The 26,883-nt window shown below is 42.1% G+C and overlaps 1 protein-coding gene and 1 non-coding gene across 2 annotated transcripts in view; both read left to right on the top strand.

Annotated features, from left to right (window-relative positions):
• Nucleotides 1–521: 521 nt before the first annotated feature.
• P4HA3 (prolyl 4-hydroxylase subunit alpha 3) overlaps nucleotides 522–26,883 on the top strand; it is a 38,883-nt gene continuing 12,521 nt past the window's right edge. Inside the window, exons 1-7 of the mRNA XM_039228677.1 lie at nucleotides 522–729; nucleotides 8,604–8,746; nucleotides 9,927–10,150; nucleotides 13,064–13,213; nucleotides 18,051–18,102; nucleotides 20,265–20,428; nucleotides 20,671–20,847. Of these exons, the coding sequence (XP_039084608.1) occupies nucleotides 530–729; nucleotides 8,604–8,746; nucleotides 9,927–10,150; nucleotides 13,064–13,213; nucleotides 18,051–18,102; nucleotides 20,265–20,428; nucleotides 20,671–20,847 (1,110 nt within the window). The 5' untranslated portion in view covers nucleotides 522–529. The remainder of the gene's footprint in view (nucleotides 730–8,603; nucleotides 8,747–9,926; nucleotides 10,151–13,063; nucleotides 13,214–18,050; nucleotides 18,103–20,264; nucleotides 20,429–20,670; nucleotides 20,848–26,883) is intronic.
• On the top strand, nucleotides 7,401–7,504 carry LOC120229660. The gene has a single exon (XR_005527803.1). It is a non-coding gene; the product is annotated as a U6 spliceosomal RNA (small nuclear RNA).

Raw genomic sequence — 26,883 nt, 5'->3', positions numbered from 1 at the left:
CTCGGCCCTCTTTACCAGGATTCTGCCTGTCTCTCATGATGGCTCAGATAACAAGTCTTCCATGAAGGGTTCCTTCCTCTGCTCTCCTACAGCTCTCCACCCACATCGTCATGGCCAACCACATCATTCACTCCTCTGGATTTCCCCATAAGGATCCGGTGGTGTTTCTGTTTCCACTCTCCATCCACCGGGGGGAATGCTTGGGGGACGGCGTCGTTCAGCCATAGACCGGTGAATTCGTCCTCCCGCACCCCCTGCCTCTGTTTCCCCGAACCTGAACGCGGCACAGCGGAAACCCCGTCCCGGGGCCGTGTCTCAGTGGAGGGCGGGCGAACCCTGAGGGCGCCGCAGCCCCCACGCAGGCGGAGGAGCCAGGGGGCAGGCGGGTGGGAGACGGCGAGCGCCCGACGGGAGGCGTCAGAGCGAAGGCGGGGGGAGGGGGCCCGAGGCTGGGCGGCCGGGCGGGGCCGCGCGGCGCGCGCCCGGGGCCTGGCGGGCCGGCCTGAGGGGACGCGCGCGAGCGCCGGCGATGGGCCCCGCGGCGCGGCTGGCGGCGCTGCTGGCTGTCCTGGCGCTCCTGGCGGGGGACCCCGCGGGAGCCGCGGCGCGGGGGGAAACGTTCTCGGCGCTGACCAGCGTTGCGCGTGCCCTGGCGCCCGAGCGCCGGCTGCTGGTGCTGCTGCGGCGCTACCTGAGCGGGGAGGAGGCGCGGCTGCGGGACCTGACCAGGTGAGGGCACGCGAGTGGGGGCGGGGAGAGAGCCGCAGGGGCGCCGGAGTTGGGGAGACTGAGTCAGAGGGCAAGTCCGAGACGCCCTGCTCTGCGGTGGCGGGCGACTCGGTCTCGTTGTCCCTCTGCGTAGGACCTCAGACTCAGCTGGAGACTGGGGAAGAGCCTCGCAAGACTGTGAGACTGAGACACCGTGGCCCAGTGTGACGGTCAGATCCAGGGTCACCTGCGCGGGACCCCGAGACGCCCCCGAGGTGTGCCCCGAAGCATGAGGTCGTGGGGAAACAGACTGAGTGTGACCCCAGGGACGTTGTGTCACACGGTGTGGAGCCTCGAACTCCGTCGCACACACACAGTAGCTCCCCAGATCCACCCTCGCACAGCCAAGTTGATGGCTGTGCAAAAGTGTGGTAGAAGTGACGGGCTGAGTAGGAAGGACCTCACAAGGCACTGTATCCAGCTGTGTGGGACCCCAGGCTCTGTGCCACAGAGACACAGGGAGACTCTAAGAGTGAGACAGAGAAAATCCTGTGTGACGCTGTATCCGCGTGTGTTGACCATGTGTCCCAGAGAACTGGTGTTTAGTATGCAGTGACATTCTGTGACCAGGTATGAGATTCACATGCCTCTGGGACTGCGTGGGCAGGACACTGTGGATATCTCTGCGTGTCTATGAATGCTGATTGTACAGCTCACTATATGACTAATGCTTCATGTTCATTAACTCATTCAACACACACGTTTGAGTGGCTGTTATGAACCAAGCACTGTTCCAGGCAGTGAGGATAAAATGGTGAACAAGACCCAACCCTGGCCTCAAGGAGTTTGGAGTCCATAGCATCATGATTGTTAATCCAAGATATCCTTGCCTCCTTTGCTTCAACTTTCCCTTCTCTCCCCACATAGAAGAGCTCTCTAAATTCTAAATGCAAGATAACTGAGATTTAATATGTCTATGCTGACATCAGGAAAACACTGGGGAGGAGGGCCTAGATGGTTCAGTCAGTTAAGCCTCTGACTCTTGATTTCCACTCAGGTCATGATCTCACCCATTGTGAGTTTGAACCCCGTGTCGGGCTCTGTGTTGACAGCTCAGAGCCTGGAGCCTGCTCAGGATTCTGTGTCTCCTTTTTTCTACCTCTCCCTCCCTCATGCTCTGTCTCTCTCAAAAAACAAATAAACATGAAAAAAAAATATAAAAAAAAAAAGAAAACACTGGGGAAAAGCATACTTGATACTAGACAGTACTGCGTGTAGCACACATAGGCAAATGCTCAACTGTATTCTTTTGCTATGAAATCAACACACTCTAGTGCTACACACTGTGGCATAAAATACTATAGGCTTGAACACGGGCACTCTAATCATGTATTGACTGTCAGTGTCAAACTATGAAAAATGAATGGTTGTATTTTGGTATCGTGTGTTCGAATATGTGTTGTACCTTCTCTGCTTGGGACATTAAGAAGCCTACAACAGTGGTGTAACCACATTGCTATCTGAATATATTAATATAGCTCTTACATCATCTGACCCTCTGCCGAGCCGAGACAACAGAGAGCTGTCTCACAATGTGCTGCTGATAAAACTGAGTGTATGTGATATAATACCAATTCTGGGGTGCATGGGAAGAAGGCGTGTGGGATGCTATGCTGTGTAAGAGAGCCTGGGTTGGAGAGAAACCATGTGTGTGTGGAAGTGTGTGTGAAAGATCTTGTTTGTTACTCAATAGTGGCTGAATGATGATGTAAGTTGGTATGTGCTTTTAAGTATGTAGCTTGCATATAAGCAGTTATATGCATGTTTAAATTTAATATCAGTTTGAAATAGTGTGAATATCCACACACGTACACGCACAAAATGTATGTATGTAACAATAAAAATGATAATTTCAATAATTCTTGTCACTCTTCAGAGTTGCAATTAAGGGGAGCACAGAGAAAGAGAGAGAGAGAGAGAGAGAGAGAATCCCAAGCAGACTCCCCACTGTTAGCACAGAGCCCCATGCAGGGCTCAAACTCACGGAACTGCTAGTTCATGACTTGAGGCAAAATCAAGAGTTGGACACTTCACCAACTGAGACACCCAGGTGCCCCGGGCCTACTCTGTAAAGCAAAATGTTTTAATTTTGTTCTCAGTCCACATGCATTGGCGTCTCAGCTTGTTGGTGGAAGTAAAAGACTCTTCTCTTTGATGTGAGATTCCAACATGCTCCCTGCTACCCACATGCTCCTTCTCTTTATTTGGATGGCTCAGATAGACATGGGGAGGTCAGAATCTTGATACTGGGCCTCTCAGGGAACAGGTTCGAAACTGGGAGTTTTTGGAATTGATAAAAGTGACTGGCAGAGGAGATGAGGGGTGTGGCAGGACTCTGATGCTGGTCTCCTTTACTGTATGATCACCATTGTCACACATTGTCATATGTGTCATTGTCACAGTTTTGTCACAGAATCCTAATCTCATTTGATTCTTACACACAGTGCTTTGAAATAGGTTTGTATTACTCTCTTAAACAAATGAGAAATCATTTAATTATTAATGATTATTTATAATCAAATAAAATATGAGAAAACTAAAATTTAGTACCTTATCCCAGATAGTAGGTAGTAAATCCAGGATTAGGACATAGTTTTTTTTGATGGTTTCTTTCTATCATGCCATGATGCCCTGACTACTTGCTTTATCTGATGTGCCAAGACCCAGACCAAGCCCCATAGTTACTGAGGTTTTATGAGCAGCTGGTGTACATAGTGGTTAAGAGTCTGGATTCAGGAATTTAACAGACCTCTTTTTGAATCCTTGGCTCTGACTTCGGGCAAGTTCCTTTACCTCCATTCTGTAAAATGATGATAATGATAGTACCTACCTCATAGAGTTGTTGGAAGGATTAAGTACCATGTAAAGGTATTTATCATTTTGCTTAGAAGGTAATAAGTGCTTAACAAATGTTAGGTCTAATTGTATGATTTTTCTTTGAGACCGCCTGGTGAACCTAGACCCCGCTTTTGGCTCTAAGCCGTAACTAAGATTGTGAGAGCCCAGACAATAAAAAAGAATCAGAAAAATTCTAAATTTTCTTCTCATATGACTCATGAGCAATTAATTTCACAAAGTTTAGCTTGATATTTTACAGACTGTCTGTTCTTTAGTCAATGCTTTAAAACTTATTGAAATGTTTGCTTTTTAGAACAAGAATTTTGGCAGCTCTTATTCATTTTCCTATACTCCCAATCTGATGATCTAATGTAACTTGAGATGTTATTTCTAAAGACCTCAGTTGATAGTCTTCCTTAATATTCTGAATTTAGAAATAAAATATTTTTCAATGTTGAAGCTACATCTTACCCCAAGTTAATGAATAGAAATTTTTACTACTTATAGTATATATAATTATATACTGGTATAGTGTAAATACTAGTTGTATATATAGATAACAGTTGTTGTAGTTTAAAAAAAAAACTACCAAGATAGAAAAAGTAAAATCAGCAGCAATAATTTTTCTGTTAGGAATTAAACATTCAGAATGTCTCAGAAGAACTGAGGCAAAGCCATTTCTGAATTCCCAAGGAGAAACATATTGAATTAAAATAGCTCATGTATTGCGGTTGGATAACCTATCCAGGCTATGTTTATTGCAGGATTGGGTTGGGTTGCGAATTTTATGTGCACATTCTTGAAGCAAAGGATCTGATTTTCCACCCTCAGCAACATTTGTTAAAGCAAAAAGCCATTTAGGAAACCTTGAGGTTTGAATTCAGCATCCAGTAACTCGGTCTCTGAAAACCAGCTATTTGCTCAGAGGCTGGGAATAAGGCCAACGTTTGGATTCCAAACCAGTCTCAGATATCTGTTGATAGGTTTTTTTTTAATTTGTGTGACAGAAAAATGAGGTATCTGAATAGTGAATTGAATTATGTGGTGCAGAAGAGATCAAACCCCTGCCCTAAATAAACTGACCCCGTAATACAAAGTGGAATATGAAGAGAACAAGGAGCTTGTGCTTTTGATGTGCTGGAAGATGTGGGGGGAAATTTTCACCTCTCTGCCTTGCTTCTTTCCTTTGATGTTTGTTAGTCCTCAAGCACTAATGAAGAATCTATTCAGTTATGGAAAAGATGAAGGAAAGAGAGCATAGAATGGTCGTGCTGAAATAATTCATAGAGATCTTCTAGATTAGACCATTTGTTATGTTAATTTTTTAATGTTTATTTATTTATGAAAGAGAGACAGAGCACAAGTGGGGGAGGGACAGAGAACGAGGGAGACACAGAATCTGAAGCAGGCTCCAGGCTCTGACTTGTCAGCACAGCGCCCCACACGGGACTCCAACCCATGTACTGCGAGACCATGACCTGAGCCAAAGTCGGATGCTTAACTGACTGAGCCACACAGGTGCCCCCAGTTCAGTCATTTTATAGAGGAGGAAACTGAGGGATAGTTAGAGGCTGGGTCAAGATACAGCTCGGGCCTCCTTCCAGTCCAACTGTCTATAACATTACTGCCCACTCAGCCTCAGTTGTCCTTGGACACTTACTCTTCAGGCTGGATTCAGGCCTAAATCTCTGCTTGCTTTAAGCTTTTGTCTAGAAGTGGAATATCTTTCACTAAGTAGTTCCATATGGAGCTGAAGCAGGAAATAATGGGTAGTAAAAAAAAAAAAATCCCACACCCTGGAGGTTGGCTTAGTTTTTAAAACCCTAGAGTAGCCGCTGTCAAAGTGCACTGTCTCAGGGATCAGAGACATCCTAGGACTTGACAGAGTCTCATTTCCTCCCTGGGGCCCTCAGGCCCTGATTCTTGTTCTTTAGTTTATGCTTGAATTGAACTCTTGGCTGCTCTGGAAGCACCTGGGAGCAAGTCATCTTCTGTTTCAGGCTCCATTTCACAGTGGCGGGCTCCACCCTTGAGAAATCCTTAGGTCAGACTCAGCTTCAAGGGAGTGAATCCCTCCACGCTGCCACACCTCTTCTCTCTACTTTCATCCCTTCCACTCTGGCCAAAGGACTCACACACTCTTGAGCACATTCCTATAAATCCATATCCTCTTCATTTTGCACATACTTTTTTCTTTTACATCCATTGTTACTATATTGTTCTTGAAATTAATAATTTTAAAACAAAAAATTTTTAAAAAGTTAATGTTTATATATTTTTGAGAGAGAGATAGAGTGCAAGCTGGGAGAGGGACAGAGAGAGAGGGAGACACAGAAACTGGAGCAGGCTCCAGGCTCTGAGCTGTCAGCACAGAGCCCGATGTAGGGCCTGAACTCATGCGCCATGAGATCATGACCTGAGCCAAAGTCGGACATTTAACTGTCTGAGCCACCCAGGCACCCCAGAATAAGAAAACAATTTTAGAGGGCATGGCTGGAACTCTTAGGTCTGCCTTATTATAGTCAATAATTTAATAATGTTAATCCCAATAGTGTGTTATAAATGGAATAACTGTAATGTGCCAGGAAAGGAAATAACATCTTATTTTAATGTTTATTTATTTTTGAAAGAGCAAGACAGAGTGTGAACTGGGGAGGGGCAGAGAGAGAGGGAGACACAGAAACCAAAGCAGGCTTCAGGCTTTGAGCTGTCAGCACAGAGCCCGACATGGAGCTTGAACCCACAAACCATGAGATCATGACCTGAACCAAAGTCTGGTGCTTAACTTACTGAGCCACCCAGGCTCCCCAGAAAACAGCATCTTTTGCTTATGTGAAAACTCTTGTATGACATCTGAAGAGGAGAGAAATTAACTCAAAAGATAATCACTTCTGGTCCCACCATTTCTGGCCCTTTTCTACACATGTCAGCAAGCCAGAGAGGCTGGAAGCATACTGGACGGCCCCACGTCTACATCCCCCATTACAACCATCACTGGTTTCTATGTGGTGTGCTCCCTAAGTAGCTCCATTGAATCCATCCCATTCTCTGCTGCCACTGTCATTATCATGGTTCAGACTCTCCTTACTCTTGGTTAGTTTTGAATTGGCCTCCTAACTGGTCTATTTGCCTCTGGTCATTCCCGCTTCTGAACCCTCTTTCTCACCCTCTCACAAATTCATATATGTAAACATGTCATAGTGTGTCCAACTCTCACTTAAAACTTTTTGGTGGCTTGTGAGGCGCTCCTCACTTTTCCTGGCTAACCTACCTGTCCTCCACCAGTGCTGAACAGCTTGTAATTTCCCTACTGGTTCTCTATCCTTTCACATAGGTTGAGCTGTCTCTGCCTGCCTCTCCTCCCTTCCTCACTGTTTGCAAGTTTTAGTTTATTACCTCCTCTGAAAAATCATCTCTGACTTGTTCTGGCCAAATTAATTACCCCTTCTCCTTACAGCCCCTAAACCTTGTTCTTAAACCTGGTGTTGCATCTGTAATGTAATTATTTGTTTCTTACCCAATAGTCTGTGATTCCTTGAGACCAAGTTTATTGTCCTATTCGAAATTCTGTTCCTAGATCCTAGAGGAGTATATATTAGTCATTCTTTCATAGAAATACATATTGAATTTAGGTATAGAGTGATGAGAAAAACAGCTATCTTCTTGTTCATGAAATTCTCGAGCGTTGGACCCTGTCTTGCCTTTGCAATGGGGTCTGACATCTGGCAAGCAATCATTATAGACTGATGTATTGAATGAATTAACATATCATGCCTCTGTGCTCTGATACATGTTAGTCCCTGTTGGCTCAAAAAACATTCTGCCTACAATACAGAGAAGTTGAGCATGGTTCCTGCACAAGGATGCCATATGAATTCATGAAATGTTACATATTTTTTGAATCGCTTTGTTGTGCTTGAAACTAATGTCACACTGTGTGTCAACTCTACTCAAGTTAAAAAAAAAAAAAAGAACTGGGGCACCTAGGTGGCTCAGTCAGTTAAGCATCCAACTTTGGCTAAGGTTATGATCTCATGGTTTGTAAGTTTGAATGCATCGTTGGGCTCTGCACTGATAGTTCAGAGCCTGATGCTTGCTTCGGATTCTGTGTCTATTTCTCTCTCTGCCTCCACACTGCTCGCATTCTGTCCCTCTCAAAAATAAATAAACAATAAAAATAAATAAATAATAAATAAATAAATAAATTCTTCCTTTCTTTGTTCTAGCTCCATGGAAACGATAGGGCAAAATCAGCTGAGAATAAGCTTCAGAGTAAAATCTGGCTTTGTCACTCACAAACAGTGTGGCCTTGTTTCAGTTTTCTCTCCCTGTAAAATGGGCATGATAAAATATACTCTAAGGGTTGTTGGGATTAAATGAGACAATATATTTAGAGCACTTATCAGGATGCCTAATAGAGATAAAGCTCAGTAAGCAGGAACTATCAATTGTTTAATCCTTTAGGACTCAGATCAAGTGCCATTTCCTCTGGGAAGTCTTCCTTTACACCTTCTGACTCGCACCTGGGTTAGGGGCCCTGCCTACAAATCACTGTAACATTACATAGCATTGCAAGTGCATGTCTCTCCTAGCAGGTATCATGATTATCACAATTAATGGAACAACATTTTTGAGCTTCTACCAGATTTTAAATATGGAATATAGAGTGATGAGAGGAAAAAAAAATATTTTCTGGTTTGCGAACTCCTTGAGACGTCTACCCTGTCTTGCATTTGCATCTCTAGCATCTAATGTGATGCCTGATGTTCAGTAATTGACCAGTAGAGACTGACTCATTGAATGAATAAATGAATGGACCTACTCTGTTGTGTTCATAATTTTAATATTCTCTGCGCTTATTGGTTAGAATATTACATGAGTCTCGAGGGCTTCATGTTTCATTTTTAGCTACTCTAAATGTACATACACCATGCCAGCCTTCACCAGAGGCAGTGGCTGTTCTCAGTAAGTGAGATCATTCTATTCCTCTCTTCCAGATTCTATGACAAGGTGCTTTCTTTGCATGAGGACTCGGCAACCCCTGTGTCTAACCCTCTGCTTGCATTTACTCTCATCAAACGCCTACAGTCTGACTGGAGGAATGTGGTACATAGTCTGGAGGCCAGTGAGAACATCCGAGGTAATGAGGAAGAGGGCTGGAGGGTAAGAGAAAATTCTGTCTCCTGACTCTGGAAAGGAGAGAGATTCTGGTGGAATGTGATGAAGGGTAACGAAATGGGTAGGTATTTACTTGATCTTCTTAGCTCTAGCGATTACTAAGAACTAGGTCCCCTTGTTAATATGTTCATAAGAATGTATATTAGAAAGCACTTTCATATCCATTATTTCATTTGATCTTCACTATGACCCTATGAACAAGTACAGGTTATATCATCTATTTACATATTTGTCTGATAATTTCTATTTTATTAAATTGCCACTGTAATGTGATCTATATCAAGGTCAGTTTCCTAATTTATATTACTTTTGTTTTGTTTTTAACGTATTTATTTCCTTATTAAGATACGAAACATGAACATAAGGGAAAGGAAGGAAAATAATATAAAAACAGGGAGGGGGACAAAACATAAGAGACTCAAATATAGAGAACAAACTGAGGGTTGCTGGAGGGGTTTTGGGTGGGGGATGGGCTAAATGGTAAGGAGCATTAAGCAGGGTCCTTGTTGGGATGAGCACTGGCTGTTACACATAAGGGACGAATCACTGGATTCTACTCCTGAAATCATTATTGCACTATATGTTAACGAGGATGTAAATTTTTTTAAATTTTATTTGTTTTTTGAGAAAGATAGAGAGAAAGCAGGGAAAGGGCAGAGAGAGAGAAGGAGAGAGAGAGAATCCCAAGCAAGCTCTGCACTTTCAGCCAGAGACGGATGAGGGGCTTGATCCCATGAACTGAGAGGTCATGACTGAGCTGAAATCAAGAGTCGGATGCTCAACTGACTGAACCACCCAGGCACCCCTAATTTATTCTGTTTTGTACTTGACAAAATGTTTTGACTTTGGGGAAGTTATGAGGAAGAAGAGTTGTCTCTACAAAGGACAATATTTCTGGAGACAGAGGATAGAACAATACACGTGTGCTTCAGTTTTTACTCTAAAACTTTTTTCCCTCATTTAGAAGATTTGTGTTAGGCATCTGCTCTGTGCCAGGAATTGCACTTGCCACGGGGAATAAAAAGACAGAAAACATTATCTTTGCTCATGAAATATTTGAATAGGTGATTATGCCTTACATGTATCAAATGCTCACCACCTGTTTTTTGAAGGGTGGATTGATGTTTTTACTGCCCTCACAGCTTTGAAAGATGGTTATGAAAAGGTTGAGCAGGACCTGCCAGCCTTTGAGGACCTTGAGGGAGCAGCGCGGGCCCTGATGCGGCTACAGGATGTGTACATGCTCAACGTGAAGGGCCTTGCCCAAGGTGTCTTTCAGAGAGTCACTGGCTCCGCTGTCACTGACCTGTACAGTCCCAGACGGCTCTTCTCCCTCACAGCAGATGACTGCTTCCAAGTTGGCAAGGTAACAATATTCAGAGAGAGAGCGAATTGTTCAGCTCTAATTTCTCATGGATGAAATAACTATATCCTGATTGCTTTTACATATTTCCAATCCTTCCAGCAAACTTGGAAACCTGGTATTATTCCCCATTTTCATATGAAGAAGCCGAGGATCAGACAGGGTAAATAATTTGCCCAAGGTTACACAATTTTAAGTAGCAGAAATAAATTCTGAACCTGGGTCTTTTAACTCTGAATTGCATGTTCCTTCCATGATAGCTAAGGTGATCACATATGCAGGACACTTTTGAGAGTGAAGGGGGTGTTATTAGTTATGCCAGGACGACAGACAAGCTGGGACTGAGCTGGGGAAAATGGTCCTGTGGTCACCCTAACAAAAGCACCCTGCCAGCAGATGAACAGCTGGGTAGAGAGGAGAAGCAGGGTCCAAGGGTGGGGAAAGGGATAAGAGGCGGAGATGTGAAGGTAAGATCATGGAAATTCAGCTGCCTGAGACTTTCTGGAATCCCTTGCAACATTTTCCAAGCAGTTAGAAGTACTAAATTCAAGTAGTCTCAAAAAATTGTGGCCATGTACTTTAACATTCCTTGAGGAAATAGCCTTCAGGAACCTTCCATATGAGATATTAAACCAATCTTTGATCATAACTTATAAGCACACTTGAGGTCATTTTACAATATACTCTTTGTTAGCATTTGCCTTATAAGTAATGGAGTAAATCCTTTTTAATTTTGGAGATGTGCATTGCAGGAAAGTGAATTTTCTCAGCCTCAACAGTATTCATAAGCAGACATGAGAGTGGGCCTCAGGTGCCCTGATTTCAAGTTTCAAGGATCAATCTTCCAAATTAATAAAGGGTGTGTTGCCTAAGCCTCTACCATTTTTACTTTTTTAAGATTGTAAATGGAATCAGAGCTCAATCATCAGGCTCATGGCTAATTTAAATTTAAGCCAGTTGAAATAGCTCTGTGTGTGGAACCAATGCACGCTTCATTTGTGAGGCCTTTATGAGACTAAAACCATATGTTGAAAATTCAGTAAGTCACTTCCTGAAAGCTTCATTGGCAATCTTAATTCTGTATTTATTTACTTATATTCAAAGATAAAACATTTCTAATATAAAAGAAGTATATAAAGTAACAAGCAATTATATCTATAACTGAGATGAAATATGTTTAAATTTTGCAATATTTGTTTCAGATTTTTAAAAAGGAATTTACATAAAACTTACGACATTAAAATTAATATTAAAAAATGAATTTAAGCCTGATTCTGGACTCAATCCCACAAACTGTGAGATCAGGACCTGAGCTGAAGTCCATCGCTCAACCAACTGAGCCACCCTGGTGTCCCACAAACCACCTTTCTTGACTCTTTGTGACAGTGGGCAGAACTATACCTCTTTTAAGGTATAGTTCTTCATGGATTTCAGTTTTTTGGTGTGACTTCGTTCCAACTCCTAGCTTTGGGGAGGTGTGTGGAGGGCTCACATGCTGTCCTCATGTGGGTATTTTAACTAAAGGTTGCTAAGTACCAGGACTACCAAACTAACACTCCACCCTTTAGCATCTGCTCTTATGTTTATTGCTTGAGTTTTTAGCTCCTTTTTTGTTTCCTGTACCTGGATATTTTCCATTCTTTCTTGAAAATGTAAAATTTTTGTTACATTTTATTCAAAAGTTCTAAGTAGTTTTGGTTAGAAGGATTCTAGGGAAAGCTTAATTAAATAAACTGTTAACTTAGCAGAAAAAGTTGAGTCATTTTGATTGTTATTCTTCAACTCAACCTTTTTACAAACAGAAAACCTGAGGATCAGAGAAATAACACAACAGATTAATGGCAGACCTGGAACAGCCACTGATTTATTGTTTAGACTGAAGAGTTTTAGTACCTCTAGGCTCTGCCCTGTCTTTCTGCCAGTCTGGAAGTTATACCAGAATTAGATTATTTTGCAAAAGTGCTTCCAACTCTGTGACTTTATAATTCCATGCTGTCTTCAACACCAGCTTCCAGGAAATTCCACCTGCAGTGCTGGTATTGTAGTTAACTGTAAGCTATTAGGATACAGAAGATGGGTTTAGTACATATTGCCATATTCCCACCTTCCAACATTTAACACAGAAAAAATGCACTGAGGTCTTAGAGCATTCCCATGTAGGTCTAATAACATTGTGTTGCAATTACTGGTTTACTCTTGTGCCCCTCATTTGACTGCAAGCTCTAAGGTCAGGGATCGCCAGAGTGGGAAAATACTGGGTAAATAATGAATGAATGAATGAATGAATGAATGAATAAATAAATTCGATCTGTTTCTCACATTGCTATTGGTGGTATCTTCTTAAAAATATGACACTCACAACTCTTATTAGCTTAGCCTATGCTGCCTTTTGAAGTTCATTTCCTGTTTTTCTTCACCTTAGGCTATAATCGCAATGTCCTACCTGAACACAAACTTGCTTTGGGCGTCTGTTTCTGCCATTCCCTCATCTTAAAATGTACTTCTTCTCAATTTATGCTCCTTGAAATTCTTTTCTTTTTCAGGGGAGGCCTACCAGATGCCAGTTCTTCTATGAAGCCTTCTGAGATTCCCAAGTCTCCCCCTTCTCTGCCTTTGTGACATATTATGCATATTTCCTTTGAGTATTCCTGTCATTCTGCCCAGTATTACAGTTAATTGAGTTTCTGTATCTCTCTTTTCCCCAGATTATGAATTCTTAAATGCGTTCTTTAAATGTATCTTCTCTACATATAGAACAATGTATTGGATATAATGGATCCTTAATAAATTGAATTTAAATGAATTTGAGATGAAAACTTGCCTCCTGGTGTTCCATAGGCTCTCTCTCACTCTTTGTCATTTCCTTTACTCTACCCTTGGATTAAGGTTTAATGACGGTACTTATCTTGCCTACAGGTGGCCTATGACATGGGGGATTACTACCATGCCATTCCATGGCTGGAGGAGGCTGTCAGTCTCTTCCGAGGATCTTATGGAGAATGGAAGACAGAGGATGAGGCATGTTTAGAGGATGCCTTGGATCACTTGGCCTTTGCCTATTTTCAGGTAGGGGAGTAAGTGAGGCTTACTACTTTTATCACAATAAGTATAGTGCTTTATATCTGCTTTACAATTTTCTATGCATTTTCATGTCTCTCAATTTATTTCATCTTCCCAACAGGACCAAATGTGAGTCAGGCAGGGCAGTTGTTTTATTATTTCCATATTTCACATGTGAGTAAACTAAATCTCCAAAAAATTCCTAACTTGTCACAAAGTTCATAGAGCTGAGATTAGAGTCCACAGCTGTCTGACTCTGTCTGGTGCTCTTTCCAGTGCCTTGACTGCTTTAAAATCCTCTTCCGTGTAGAAGGAGGCAGTCTCCCATCTGTAGCGCAGCAGCTGCATTGACAAACGTCTAATGGGTTCTTAGTCAATGTAGATCACTCCTTTGCACTGTCAGCAACTCTTATCTCTTCACAGATGTTCTGGCACGATAGTGCCAATATCCAAAGAAGTTTGATTATTACTGTAGAGCCCCAGGGCAGGCTGTCCCAGGATGGGCCACTTTGGCATAAAGATTATTTTGAGTTAAAAGTAACCAAAACCAACCAGATGCAGGAAAATATCTCTCTGCCTCCCTGCAAATGCCAAAATTCACATTGGAAAGGAGAGCCTGTAACAGGAAGAGAACTATAAACAGAGACTCCCCCTTACCTAAGAAACTTAAGGGCCTAATAAGACAACCTTGTTTTTCCAAACAACTCCTTTCACCTTCTTACTAATGATCTTCCTCTCCTTTGTGTCCTCTAGCCTTATTCCTCTCCTTAGCTCATATAAGCTTCCTGTTGCCTCATTGTCTTTGGAATTCTATGTCTATATGGATTCTCCATACATATGCCTATTAAATTTTATTTTCTCCTGTTGACCTGTCTCATGTCAGTTTGATTCTCTGTCCAGCTAGAAGGACCATAGGGCAGAGGAAGTTCATCCTCCCTAAGATTATCCTCTCTCACCTTCAGTTGAGTCCCGCTGTAATTATGAGTAGCTGCTGGTTACAGAGCTAGAGTCATTGGTCTGCAGTACCAACTCAGTGCCTCCTCCAGGTGTTGCTTTTCCTTGGCACCTGATCTATGAGCTATTGTAGATCCTCCCGTGGAAGCTCATTTCCCTAAATATGGGATCTGTCATCCTTTTATATAGTTAATCCCATTTCCCACCAGAATTGTATAGTCTTTAAGAATAGACTGGAAATATCATTTACAGAGTCAATTCCTTAGAATTTCCAAAGCTAATAAACCATTTCGGCTCCCTACATTCCTTTCTCTTTCCCCCTTTTCCTAAGAAAAAGGAGGAGGACGTGGGTGGTCCAAACCCACATGTTGCTGCCAAAATGGATTTATTCTCTGTGTAGTAAATGGGCCTCTTCCTCTTATGGAGGTTCCTGGTAAGTGGATCTTGGTTGTAAAACTTTCCAGGATGCTCTTCCTAACTCTCCTGCTCAAGTTGCTGCATGTTAAAGCTGAAACAGAATCACTGTGGTGCAACTAAGGGCAAGAAGAGATTGAATTTTAATAGAGGAAGAAAATGGAGGATTGACATAGAGACTAGAAAAAGATAAACTAAAGAGCAGCTTACCCTGAGAGACAGAGCTTTAAATGTAGCGCCTGAGTATTAGTTTTGGCTTTTCCCCCCTGTACTGAATTGGATTTCTCTTCTGCTCACTGGTAGACTCTCCCTTTCCACAATTGTGCTTTGTCTGGTAAATTTTATTCATCTCACAGGGCATGGCTCATATGTCACCTATTTTGTGAAGTCTTTCTTAATTCTCCTCAGACCCCTTAGACTTTCCTTCTTTGTGTTCTTACAGCATATTCTTTTAATACGACAATAGTAGAACACATAAGGCATTGTTTCATAGACAATTTATGGTCGCCTTGTTAACCCTTGTAAATCTGGGATGGATGCCCCTCCATGGACATTTTGTTATCATGTAACAACATATATGATATACACCAGGAAAAATATTATAATATGTAATACATATAATAGCATATACTATATAATACTATATATCATATAATAGTTTTTCATGATATATTTTAGTTAAAAATTATTTCAGTAATTGTTAATAATGATTAAATCACAGGTTCTGAAGTCAGACTGACCTGGGTTCAAATTCTATGAAAATTTGGGCAACTTACGTAACTTACTTAACTCCCCGGATCTAAATTTTATTTTATTTTATTTTAATTTTTTTAATGTTTTATTTATTTCTGAGAGAGAGAGAGAGACAGGCAGTATGAACAGGGGTGGGTCAGAGAGAGAGGGAGATACAGAATCTGAAACAGGCTCCTGGCTCTGAGCTGTCAGCACAGAGTCTGATGCAGGGCTAGAACCAACGAACCGTGAGATCATGACCTGAGCCGAAGTCGGATGCTTAACCAACTGAGCCACCCAGGCGCCCCAATTTTATTTTCTTTAAAAGAGGAATAATAAATGATGCTGTTAGGAAGTGGGCTGTTGGGGGTGGGATAGTTCTTTTCTAATCTTCTGAGTTCTTGACTGAGACCTCCCTATCATAAAAAAACAGATTAATCAGAGGAAAAATAAACAACAGTTTATTTCACATATACCTTCTGTATACATGAGAGATGGGGTTGGGGAATGAGGAATTCTTTGAGGTGATTGAAGCTGCCGCCTTAAATACCATCTCTAGCTACAGAAAATAGGAAGAAAGGTGTGGAGGAGACCAATTCTGGGGGGTTACCAGGAAAAGCAAACAAGGGTAAAGTTGTTATGCAGATTTAAGTGACCCTTCTCCTTGATAAGATACTCATATGATTCAAAGTCAAACTTCTTTTCTAGGTACGCAGAGAGAGACACTCTTACCAATGGAGGTTTCCTTTATAAATGTAATTTTCTCTTACAAAAAAAGTAACTTCTCTGGTTTTTCAGAACTCCTCCTGTGTCTCCCATTTCTCAAAATAGTTAGCTCAAAATAATCCATATGCCAAAGAGGCATATTCTGGGGTGGCCTATTCTGCTCCCCTTCAATACTCACTCAAAGGGTTGCCATGAAGATTAAATGAGCTAGTACATGTATAGCCCTCAAAACAGTTCATGATACATATTCACTCAACAAGTGTAAACTATTCTTATACACTACAAGTATATGTTTTCCTTTTTCATTTAACCTTCCTTAGTGCACACATTTCCAAATAAATTTAACTGGGACATCAAAAGACCTTTGTTCTTGATAAAATATAATTTTCTCATGAATAAGCCTTTGAGTTTTAAAAAATACGTAAAATTGTATTTCAGTTTTCTTCATCTCAAAAGAATTTGAAAAGCTATAATCGTGAGTTAATAATCTGACATTATAAAGTATCAGTAGATTACTTAACTATCCCTCTGTTAAATATGCAACAGAATAACTAATAGTATTAAATAAGTACAATCTATACATCTGAGTCCTCTGTGATGTAGCTTCTAGATGGAATAAAATGCAGCTGTTAAAAATGTTTCTCTTGTATGACCACATTCATAGCAGCATTATTCACAGCAGCCAAGAAGTGGAAGCAACACAGGTGTCCACTAAGGGATGAATGGAGAAACAGAATGTGGTATATCCATACAATGGGATATTATTCAGCCTTAAAAAAAAAAAAAGGAAGTTCTGTTACATGCAACATCATAGATGAACCTTGAGGACATTATGCTAAAAGAAATAATAAGCCTATCACAAAAAGACAAATACTGTATGATTGCACTTATATGAGGTATCTAAAATAGTCAAATTTATAGGGACAGAAAGTAGACTGGTGGTTGCCAGGGGCTGAAGGAAGGGGACAGTTGAGAGTTGTTGGGTACAGAGTTTTGGATTTGCAAAATGAAAAAATTTTGGAGATTGGTTGCACAACAATGTGAATATATTTAACATTACTGTACACTTAGAAATGGTTAAGATGGGAAATTTATGTTGTGTGTTTTTACCATATGCCATCTCTGAAGACTATGAAATGATATAAATAGTACTCCTGATAACAATGTACAGTGAAACAATCAAGATATGATAATGTATAACAAATATGACTATAATAACTGTATAAACACTGTGTCATCTATGTGCCTGGGTTTCAGCAGAGCATTTTTTTTCCTATTTCTCCTGTTTCATAGTGTGCTTATTATTGCTTTTTTCATTAAACATGATTTTTTAAATGTGCAAAATTGAAATGATCAGAAGAAGTACAAATCTATCAGTTCATCATAATTCCTTGGGACCCAGGGCAGTTTCACAGTCCACCTACACTGAGTTCTGTTTCCCAGGTTTGTCTGGAAAGCCCTTGTGTACTTCTGACCATGTGCAGCCCAACGTCCAATGGCGGCTGGAAGAGGTCATTACAGTTTGGTGGGAATGTTTCAGGTTCAGTTCTTCTGTTGCCTCCCTCCCACTTCCTTCGTAGACTCTAGGAAGGACTGTGCCTGGAGAACAAATTATATTTTTACTAGGGTTTTTAGAGTTCCTTATTAAGTTTAATAATGAAATATACCAAAATAACAACACCCCATGATTGTGTGGGTTTGCATGCTGTAAGATTTGAGGGCACTTTAAGAAAGTTCCTTTTTCATTTATTTTTCTACCTTCCCTGGTAAGGGTGGTAATGAGTCATTTGTAAATGAGGAAACTGAGGAGACCTGAGTTGCATTAGGGCTGCAAATCTGAATTAAGATCAAGAACTTCTACATTTCTAGTCTGCTGCTCATTTCAATGAGTCTTATTGTCTACTTGTGGTAAGAGTGTTTTATAGTTTTTTCTAAAAATCCATTTAATGATTTGGTCAAAGGAAATATCCCCAGTATAGTTAACTTTTCCTTTTCTTTCTTTCTTTTTGTTTTATAGGCCGGCAATGTTTCCTGCGCCCTCAGCCTCTCCCGAGAGTTTCTTCTTTACAGTATGTAATGATAGGAGATAAGCCACAACTCTGATACACTGGGAAATCCCTTCTGCTTCTGGCCTTTAATCCCTGCAAGGAAAAGATGGCTATGTGTTTTTATTTTTTCTAATTTTATGATCCAAGCCACATTTCTTATTCTGGATCGAATCTCACCTATCTATTGATCAATGCAGCAGGGGGAAGTTTTTTGTTTTGTAGGAAAATGCTAAGAAGGTATTATACCTTTCTCCTCCACTCCCAGCCGGCTATATGTTACTGTTGCTTCAGTGGTGAACAAGTCCAGGACTGGGAGCAAATGAAGTCCGTGAGAGTGCTGTGTGCAAGGAGAGTGAATACCTTCTCAGGATAACTCATTTTGGCTGTTTCCACAGAGAGATCAGTCCTTCCCTTTAAACCAGAGTTTACTTGGCTATTAAGCATCCTGCCTAGTTAGGGCAGGGCTCAGCTTCACCCCTTGTCAGGCAGCGCATCACCAGAGTTAAACAGGAGGGAGACTTCCTAGCTTAGCCCTCTGCTTGGAAATTTTTGCTTAAAATTTTGGTAGAAGATGGTTTCCCACGTTTCCCTCTAATAAGATACTGAGATACTCAGGGCGCCTGGGTGGCTCAGTCAGCTAAGCATCTGACTTCAGCTCAGGTCATGATCTCACAGGTCATGAGTTTGAGCCCCGTGTCGGGCTCTGTGCTGACAGCTCAGAGCCTGGAGGCTGCTTCAGATTCGGTGTCTCCCTTTCTCTCTGCCCCTCCCCTGCTCACACGGTGTCTCTCTCTGTCTCTCAAAAATAAATAAGCATTAAAAAAATTTTAAAAAGATATTGAGATACTAAGGTAACTAAATACTCACTATTATATTTTAATATTTATAAGGTATTTCACATAGGACTTTGCAATTGTATGTATTTATCACTTCTTAATGAATCGATTTAGTAACATTATTCCATTCTGATAATCGGGCAAACAGTAGGATAAGGAAGTAGCCGTATGGTCTGGAAACATGTGAGCAATTAAAACAGGCAAAATGATAACCCAATCCTTCTTTATTTCTTTGTGCTTGATCTATTAAAATCCCTGTCTGTCCCAGAGAACCCAAACTGTGCACAGTTATAGGTGGATAAGCAGGACACAACAAATTGAGATTACTGGTTTCATTTCTGGCTTTGCAATATTTTCACTGAGGTTTTGGGCTCATCATTTCCATTCTCCCAAACTTCATTTCCCTTTTTGTTAAAAAAAAAAAAAAAAAAAAAAAACATGGTAACACTATCCCCTCTTTTACCAGGGTGGTGGTGGTGATAGTTAGGAGCACACTGAGCTCCTCAGAGAAAGATGCTTTGGAAATATTAGAACAATTCAGCACATCCTTCTGAGAGGCACTGAAAATCATGCACAGAGGCTACCAGGCCATGGGTGGCTGCCAAACCCTTGGGCATCTTACAGCCAAAGTGGGTACCAACAGGTGCGCATAAATAAGACATAAGAGCCCTGTGGGAACCCAGGCTAGAACCGAAGTCTAGAACTCCCTTGTCTCATATTGTACTGTTCTGTATCTAGGCCAGTTAAGGATTTTTCAAGAATCTAGTAGATTTGGAAATGAATTAATTAGCTTTCACTGCTCCAGCGAAGAATAGGTTGGGTCTCTCTGCTATAGGCTTTGGCTCTCTGGACTTCTCTTCCATGGCATTTACAGGTTTCATTGTAAGTAGTTATTGAACATATCTTTTCTCCATTAGGTTCTAAACTCTGAGAAGTTAGTCTCTAGCACTGCATCCAGTACATGGTAGATATTCACTGAACATTTATTGAATGGGTGAATGAATGAATGAATGAATGAGTGAAGCTTCTTCCCTATACATAAAACTTACCATCACGCTATCTGAGAACTGTCATCCTTATGATCCCTTGGTTTGACAGTGTTAAGTACCACTTTCCTTCCAAAGTCCTTTGCGCCTTCAGATCTACCAGGCCTACCTCAATCTTCTTTAATGTCAGGTACCTTTCTGGGAGTGAGGGTCTTCCATCCTCCTGTACATGGACACAGGAGTTATTCAGGGTGTGCAGTGGTTGGTCATGTGCAACAGGGAAGCTGTAGGAAACCTTAGAAGCACTCACTGCAACCGCTGTTTGGTAATCTGTATTATTCCCTGCTCTGCTTTCCTCCAGGCCCAGATAATAAGAGGATGGCCAGGAATGTGTTGAAATATGAAAAACTCTTGGCAGAGAGCCCCAACCAGGTGGTAGGTGAGGCTGTCATCCAGAGGCCCAATGTACCCCACCTGCAGACTAGAGACACCTACGAAGGGTTATGTCAGACCTTGGGGTCCCAGGTAAGATTCCTCAGGGAAAGATAAAGAGGGAAGAGGCTTAGCTAGAGAAAGAGAAGGTAGAATTGGAAATGATGTGAGGGGAAAAGGCTGATGCATTAAAAAAATCAAGCTCATTTGGACGGCATCAGAGTGACTGCATTCTGAATCTCCCGCGTGCTAGGATTTTATGCCGTAGTTCCCCTATATTGGCTTCTGCTCCTAGACCCTTCATGTCTTATGCTGATTCTAAGCTTTCCTTCTAGCCTACTCACTACCAGATCCCTAGCCTCTACTGCTCCTATGAGACAAATTCCAGCCCCTACCTGCTGCTCCAGCCCATCCGGAAGGAGGTCATCCACCTGGAGCCCTACATTGTTCTCTACCATGACTTTGTCAGTGACTTGGAGGCTCAGAAAATTAGAGGACTTGCAGAACCATGGGTGAGTGTCCCCAAAGCCTGCCAAGAACTTCTCTTTGTGTCATCACATGCCTGGAGTTCAAGAATGTGAGAACAGTCAGCCTGAACAACTACACACTGTATCCGGCCAGGAATTCAAAATGCCAGCCATTCCATACAACAAATCAATGGTGGAAAAAAATCACAGTAGCTGTTGGTTCTCAGAGGAGGAAATTGGCTGGGAAAGGGGACAGGGGCATTTTCTGGGGTGTTGAAAATGTGCTCTTGATATCTTGTTAGGGATGTGTAGTATGCAGCTGTGTGCATTTGTTAAAATTCAGCAAATGGTATACTTGAGATCTGTACATATCATTATATGTAAATTTTACCTAAAAATTTCAAAAGTAAGTATCCCTCCTTCCCAATGTCAATCATTCCACACAATGGGTAGAAATTTCTTTTTAAGAAAGGGTGAGGCGGTTGGAGCATCTGGGTGGCTCAGTCAGTTAAGCATCTGACTTCCACTTAGGTCATGATCTCATGGCTCGTGGGTTCAAGCCCTGCATCAGGCTCTGTGCTGATCAGCTCAGAGCCTGGAGCCTGTTTCAGATTCTGTGTCTCCCTCTCTCTCTGCCCCTCCCCAGCTCATGCTCTGTTTCTCTCTGTCTCAAAAATAAATAAACATTAAAAAAATTTTTTTTAAAAAAAGGGTGAGGGGACACCTGGCTGGTTCAGTTAGAAAAGCATGCAACTCTTGATATCAGGCTCATGAGTTCAAGCCCCTGGTTGGGTGTACAGAATACTTAAATATATATATAAAAAAAAACTTTAAAGAAAAGGGTAAAATGATGGGTAAGGAATTATATCCTAGTACAGATTTACAGAATTACAGAGTAGAAAGATTAGTTTAAGTAGGTTATTTTATTAAAGAGGAAACAAAGGCCCAGAGAGGGGAAGATACTTGATGAAGGTCACATATGTATCTAGAGCCAGACTTGGAATTTAAGGGTATGTCGAGGGCTGCTCTGTAATTCTGCCTTCCTATCTCAGCTAACTTAGGCTAAATTATGTTCAGTAACAAACAGCCCCCAGATCTCAGACACAACAACAAAGGTTTATTTCTTACATTATGCGTCTGCTTTGGGTTGGCTGCAGTTATGGCATAGAACTGTCCTCACTTTGAGACCCAGCCTAACAGAGCAGCCTTTGTTTGGGACATTTCCAGTCTCATAGGAGACAAAAAAGACAGAGATGGGCAAACTCCTAGCTGGCTCCTAAAGCTTCTGCTTCGAAGAGCCAGACAATACTTTTGTCTTTGTTTCATTGGTCAAGGCAAAGCTTGTGGCCACAATGAGTTTAATCCTCCCCCAGGAAGTGTGGCAAATATTTAGAAAAATACCACCATCTCTCTCATTTTTATAAGCATGTTGCCTCTTTACAAATGGCATATTAAGGCTGTTACTGAATTACTTATGTCATCGTGCCCTTGATGGTAGCTGTTCATCCAGGCAGTTATTTGGCTGTTCACCAATAGTACAGAGCCTGCTGTGGGCCACACATTGTTCTGGGTGCTGGACAGGCACAGAGATTAAGTACTGGCTCTTTCCCTTTGGGGGCTCACAGCTTAATGGGGGAAGACAGATATTTACACTGCCCTGTGATAGGTGCCATCATAGAGGTGTGTGCAGGGAGCTGTGCTGTGGCGGCATCACAAAGTGAACCTTCCTCTGAGGGAAAGGCAGATGGGAGAGGAGGGAGAAATGGAGGCTTCTCTGCGCATGTGAAATTCATCAGAGTAACAAGATGGCAATAGGGTATTGCAGAAAGACAAAACCATATGCAAGGACGTCATCTCATATGCAGTGTGTTCAGAGAATGGGGTAAAGCTTTGCTGAAGTGCACAAGGGATGGGGTCGAAGGTGATTAGAGACGAAGCTACATGGTGAGATGCCATGAGGAAGTGCTGAAAATCCCATGCTGGGGAGCTTGGATGCTATCCCATAGGCAGGGGAGAGCTGTCGGATGGGTTAAACAGGAGATGGGCATGGTCAGGCCTGTTGATTTCAAGGAAGATTTTGCCAGCAGACGTGGATTGGAGGAATAAGAGTAGCAGTAATCATCTCATCCAGAAGCCCCTCCGGCGAAGTCTGGAATCTGTGTGCAGAAGACTTTTGAGAGATTAAGCTTCACTGGTCAATTGGAACAAAGTACCTTTAGTAGCTTTGGCATCTTACTGAGCCAGTGGTGGTATTTGGCCAGCGGCTACTTTTTCCTTAGGACAGGCAGCCCACCCGGCAGTCCTTTGTGGCCAGGTCATCTATTTGGCCTGCACAGACATTGCCACTCTCCCTTTTCCCAGAAGCTCATCTGGAGATGCCTATCCCTGTTTGGTCTTTGGCTTTGCCAGGAATAAGCCTTGGCTCATAGGGTGGGGCTGCTGCCTGGGAACTGAGCCCAAAGGCTTCGGTGGCTTGTGTTGAATTTAATTAATCTGCTTCCCATCCCAGAGAATGCTGTCTTGCCACTTCTCCCTCTGCCCACATCCTACCCATTCCTGAAATGTGCCCCCCTGGGCCCACTAGCCCTGTCACTTTGGTCCACTTTCATGGGCTCTTTCAGTAGAACTTTTTTTTTTTTTTATTCAGAGCATTTCTTGGGGCTACGTACAAAAACTTCTCTTTTTTGAATGCAAAGCTTTTGTCACCAGTTGTCTAGTCCTTAATTTTTTTCATTTATTCTGCCATTTTTCTGTCATCTGGTATCACTTTGTTTTCTTTTACAGTTTATTGTCAAGTTGGTTTCCATATAACACCCAGTGCTTATCCCAACAAGTGCCCATCACCCCTCTGCCCCCTCCCCACCCCCATCAGCCCTCAGTTTGTTCTTAGTATTTAAGAGTTTCTTATGGTTTGCCTCCCTCCCTCTCCTTAACTATTTTTTCCCCTTCCCCTCCACTATGGTCCTCTGTTAAGTTTCTCCTTTCCACATATAAGTGAAAACATAGAGTGTCTGTCCTTCTCTGCCTGACTTATTTCACTTAGCTTAACACCCTCGAGTTCCATCCACGTTGCTATAAATGGCCAGATTTCATTCTTTCTCATTGCCATGTAGTATTCCATCGTATAGAGAAACCACATCTTCTTGATCCATTTGTCAGTTGATGGACACTGAGGCTCTTTTCCATGATTTGGCTATTGTTGAAAGTGCTGCTGTGAACACTGGGGTACATGTGCCCCTACGCATCAGCACTCCTGTATCCCTTGGGTAAATTCCTAGCAGTATCACTAGCTGTTTCAAGGGTTAGCATCCTGTGTCCTCAACTAGACTGTAAAGTAGGAGGGATGGTATGCCATCCTTCTTGGGATGCCTAGCTGCCCCATATTATGCCCAAGGCAGCCAGAGTAAGCTTTAAAAGGTTGCATCTGATCATGTCAAGCCCTTGCTTGAACTCCTTTATGGGTCACTTTAATTTAGTCACTTAATGCTCTTTGGCCTGCCTGTTGCTCATCTGCTTCACAGCATGTGCCCCTTGCACTTGACACCTCAGCCTCACTAAACAACTTGCACCTCCACGAATAGACCATGGTTTCACTAGCCTGCACACACTCTTCTCTCTGCCTAAATCACTCTTCCCTTGGCCTCTTTTCACCTGTATGATTCCAGTTGTCTTTTGCGCATCCTGGGAAGCCTTCCTGTCCCCCATCAGAAGGGACTACATGCTCCTTCTTAATGTTTGTTTAGTGCCCTGTACTTGTCCATTATGGTCTCACTGCAGACTCATGTCTGCTCCATATGTTGTATTTCCAGTGCCTAGCATGGGGCTCAGCACAGAGAATAATCAATAAATATTTGCCCCCACAAGTGAATGACTTGCTGGTGTACAATAAATGTTAAAGGGATTAAGAGCAAGGTGGCTTTTTAGTGGGGAGGGAGGTGGAGTGGAGAATCCCTAGGATTTTTCTTTATTTTATTTTATTTTTTAAAGTTTGTATTTATTTATTTATTTATTTATTTATTTATTTATTTATGAGAGAGAGAGAGAGAGAGAGAGAGAGAGAGCATGAGCAGGGGAGGGTCAGAGAGAGAGGGACACAGAATCTGAAACAGGCTCCAGGCTCTGAGCTTGCAGTCAGCAAAAAGCCTGACGTGCGGCTTGAACCCACGAACTGCGAGATCATGACCTGAGCTGAAGTTGGATGCTTAACCGACTGAGCCACCCAGGCTCCCCCCCTTGGATTTTTCTTTAAACCACTGATGTTGCCCTAGAAAAACATGAGTAACTCCTCTAAGAATGTCTCCTCTATCCTTTACAAAGGTCTCAGGGGAGGATGCCAGGTGAAGGACTAGACAGAAGAATTATCAGTCATCTGCTGATTTCCTGCATCCTGGTACCATACAAGGATAGGCTGAGAGGACCTCACAAGAATGTGTTGTTCACATGCTGCATTTTATAGCGAGGGTAATGGGTCCAAGGAAAGGATGAGACTTTTTCAAAGTTGTCTACCTGGTTTAGCAGCAGGAACAATAATACTATAGAAGCCTCCAAGAAAGGAAAGGGTGTATGTCTTGCTCAGTTCATTGCCCTCTGTTCTGCTCTGAATGCCTGTGAAGTGCCAGGGTTGGGTCATTAAGTACAGGACTCTGGCTCATTCATTCATTCATTTGTTCATTTCACCAATATTGAGCACCTACTCCCTGCCAAGCTTTCTCTGGACCCTAGAGACACAGGAATAACAAGACTTGTCATCATGGAGGTGACATTCTGATGACAGATGCAGAAGTAGACACATCCTTATATAAATATTTCTCTTTCTGGGGTGCCTGGGTGGCTCAGTTGATTGAGTGTCTGACTCCTGATTTTGGCTCAGGTCATGATCCAGAATTCTGGGATCAAGCCCCGTGTCAGGGTCTGCACTGAGCATGGAGCTTACTTAAGATTCTTTCCCTTCTTCCCTCTCTCTCTGCTTCGGGGAACCTGGGAAGGCTCAGTTGGTTGTGCCTGACTGGCTCAGATCATGATCTCACAGTTCCCGAGTTCAAGCCCTACATCAGGCTCTCTCCTGTCAGCCCAGAGCCTGCTTCGGATTCTCTGTCTCCTTCTCTCTCTGCCCCTCCCCTTCCCATACTTTCTCTCTCTCTCTCTCAAAAATAAACATTGATAAGAAGATTCTCTCCCTCTCTCTGTCTCTCTGTCTTTCTCCCTTTGTCCCTCTCCCTAATAAAAAAAAAAGTTATCTTTCTGTTTCTGGTACAGTACTTTTGCAGTTAGAAGCCACTTTATTTAAAAAATTTAGGGGCGCCTGGGTGACTCAGTTAGTTAAGCGTCTGATTCTTGATTTCAGCTCAGGTCATGATGTCACAGCTTGGTACGTGGGATAGAGCCCTGCTTTGGGGGCACTGACATTGCAGAGCCTGCATGGGATTCTCTCTCCCTCTCCCGGCCCCTCTTCTGCTCATGTGGTCTCTTTCTCTCTCAAAATAAATAAATAAAGAATTTAAAATTTATATCTACACACTCAGAACAAAATAGAAACAGTTAAATTAACAACTTTGAACCTGTTTGGGTTTTCCCCCCTGTAATTAAGGCAGTAGCAGCAAAACAGATTTTGATTCTTTGTAGAGAAAGGCTTTGTCAGAATTGTTGAGAGGAGTGGGCTGTGCCCAAGGGTAGGGAGTTTCCCTGTTTGTTAGAGGTGTTCATTTAATTTGACAAACACTGAGTGCTTACTGTAGGCCAGGCCCTGTGCTACTAGGAGACAAAGAAGAGTGAGAAACAACCTTGTTCTGACAGAACCCACAGTCTCAGATACAAAAGGGATTCAAATAGCACTTTATTTCAGTTAACAAACTTTTATTGAGTGCTTATTGGCTACCAGATATGATGCTAAAGGTTATTTTTAGCTCTGAGATTTTTTTGGTTACTTATTATTTCTTATTTTTGAGATTGATAGCTATCACTAAATTTGTAGCATAAGCAAAATAACTTTTTGAGAGATAGTGTGCATGTGTGGGGGAGGAGCAGAGCGCGTGAGAGAGAAACTTTTTTTTTTTTTAAATATCTTATTTATTTCTGAGAGAG

The sequence above is a fragment of the Hyaena hyaena genome, unplaced genomic scaffold (genome assembly GCF_003009895.1).
Source record: "Hyaena hyaena isolate Hyena2069 unplaced genomic scaffold, ASM300989v1 scaffold_34, whole genome shotgun sequence".
Classification (NCBI taxonomy): domain Eukaryota; kingdom Metazoa; phylum Chordata; class Mammalia; order Carnivora; family Hyaenidae; genus Hyaena; species Hyaena hyaena.
Note: the sequence above shows the minus strand (reverse complement) of the source record. Positions and strands in the feature narration are given on the sequence as shown.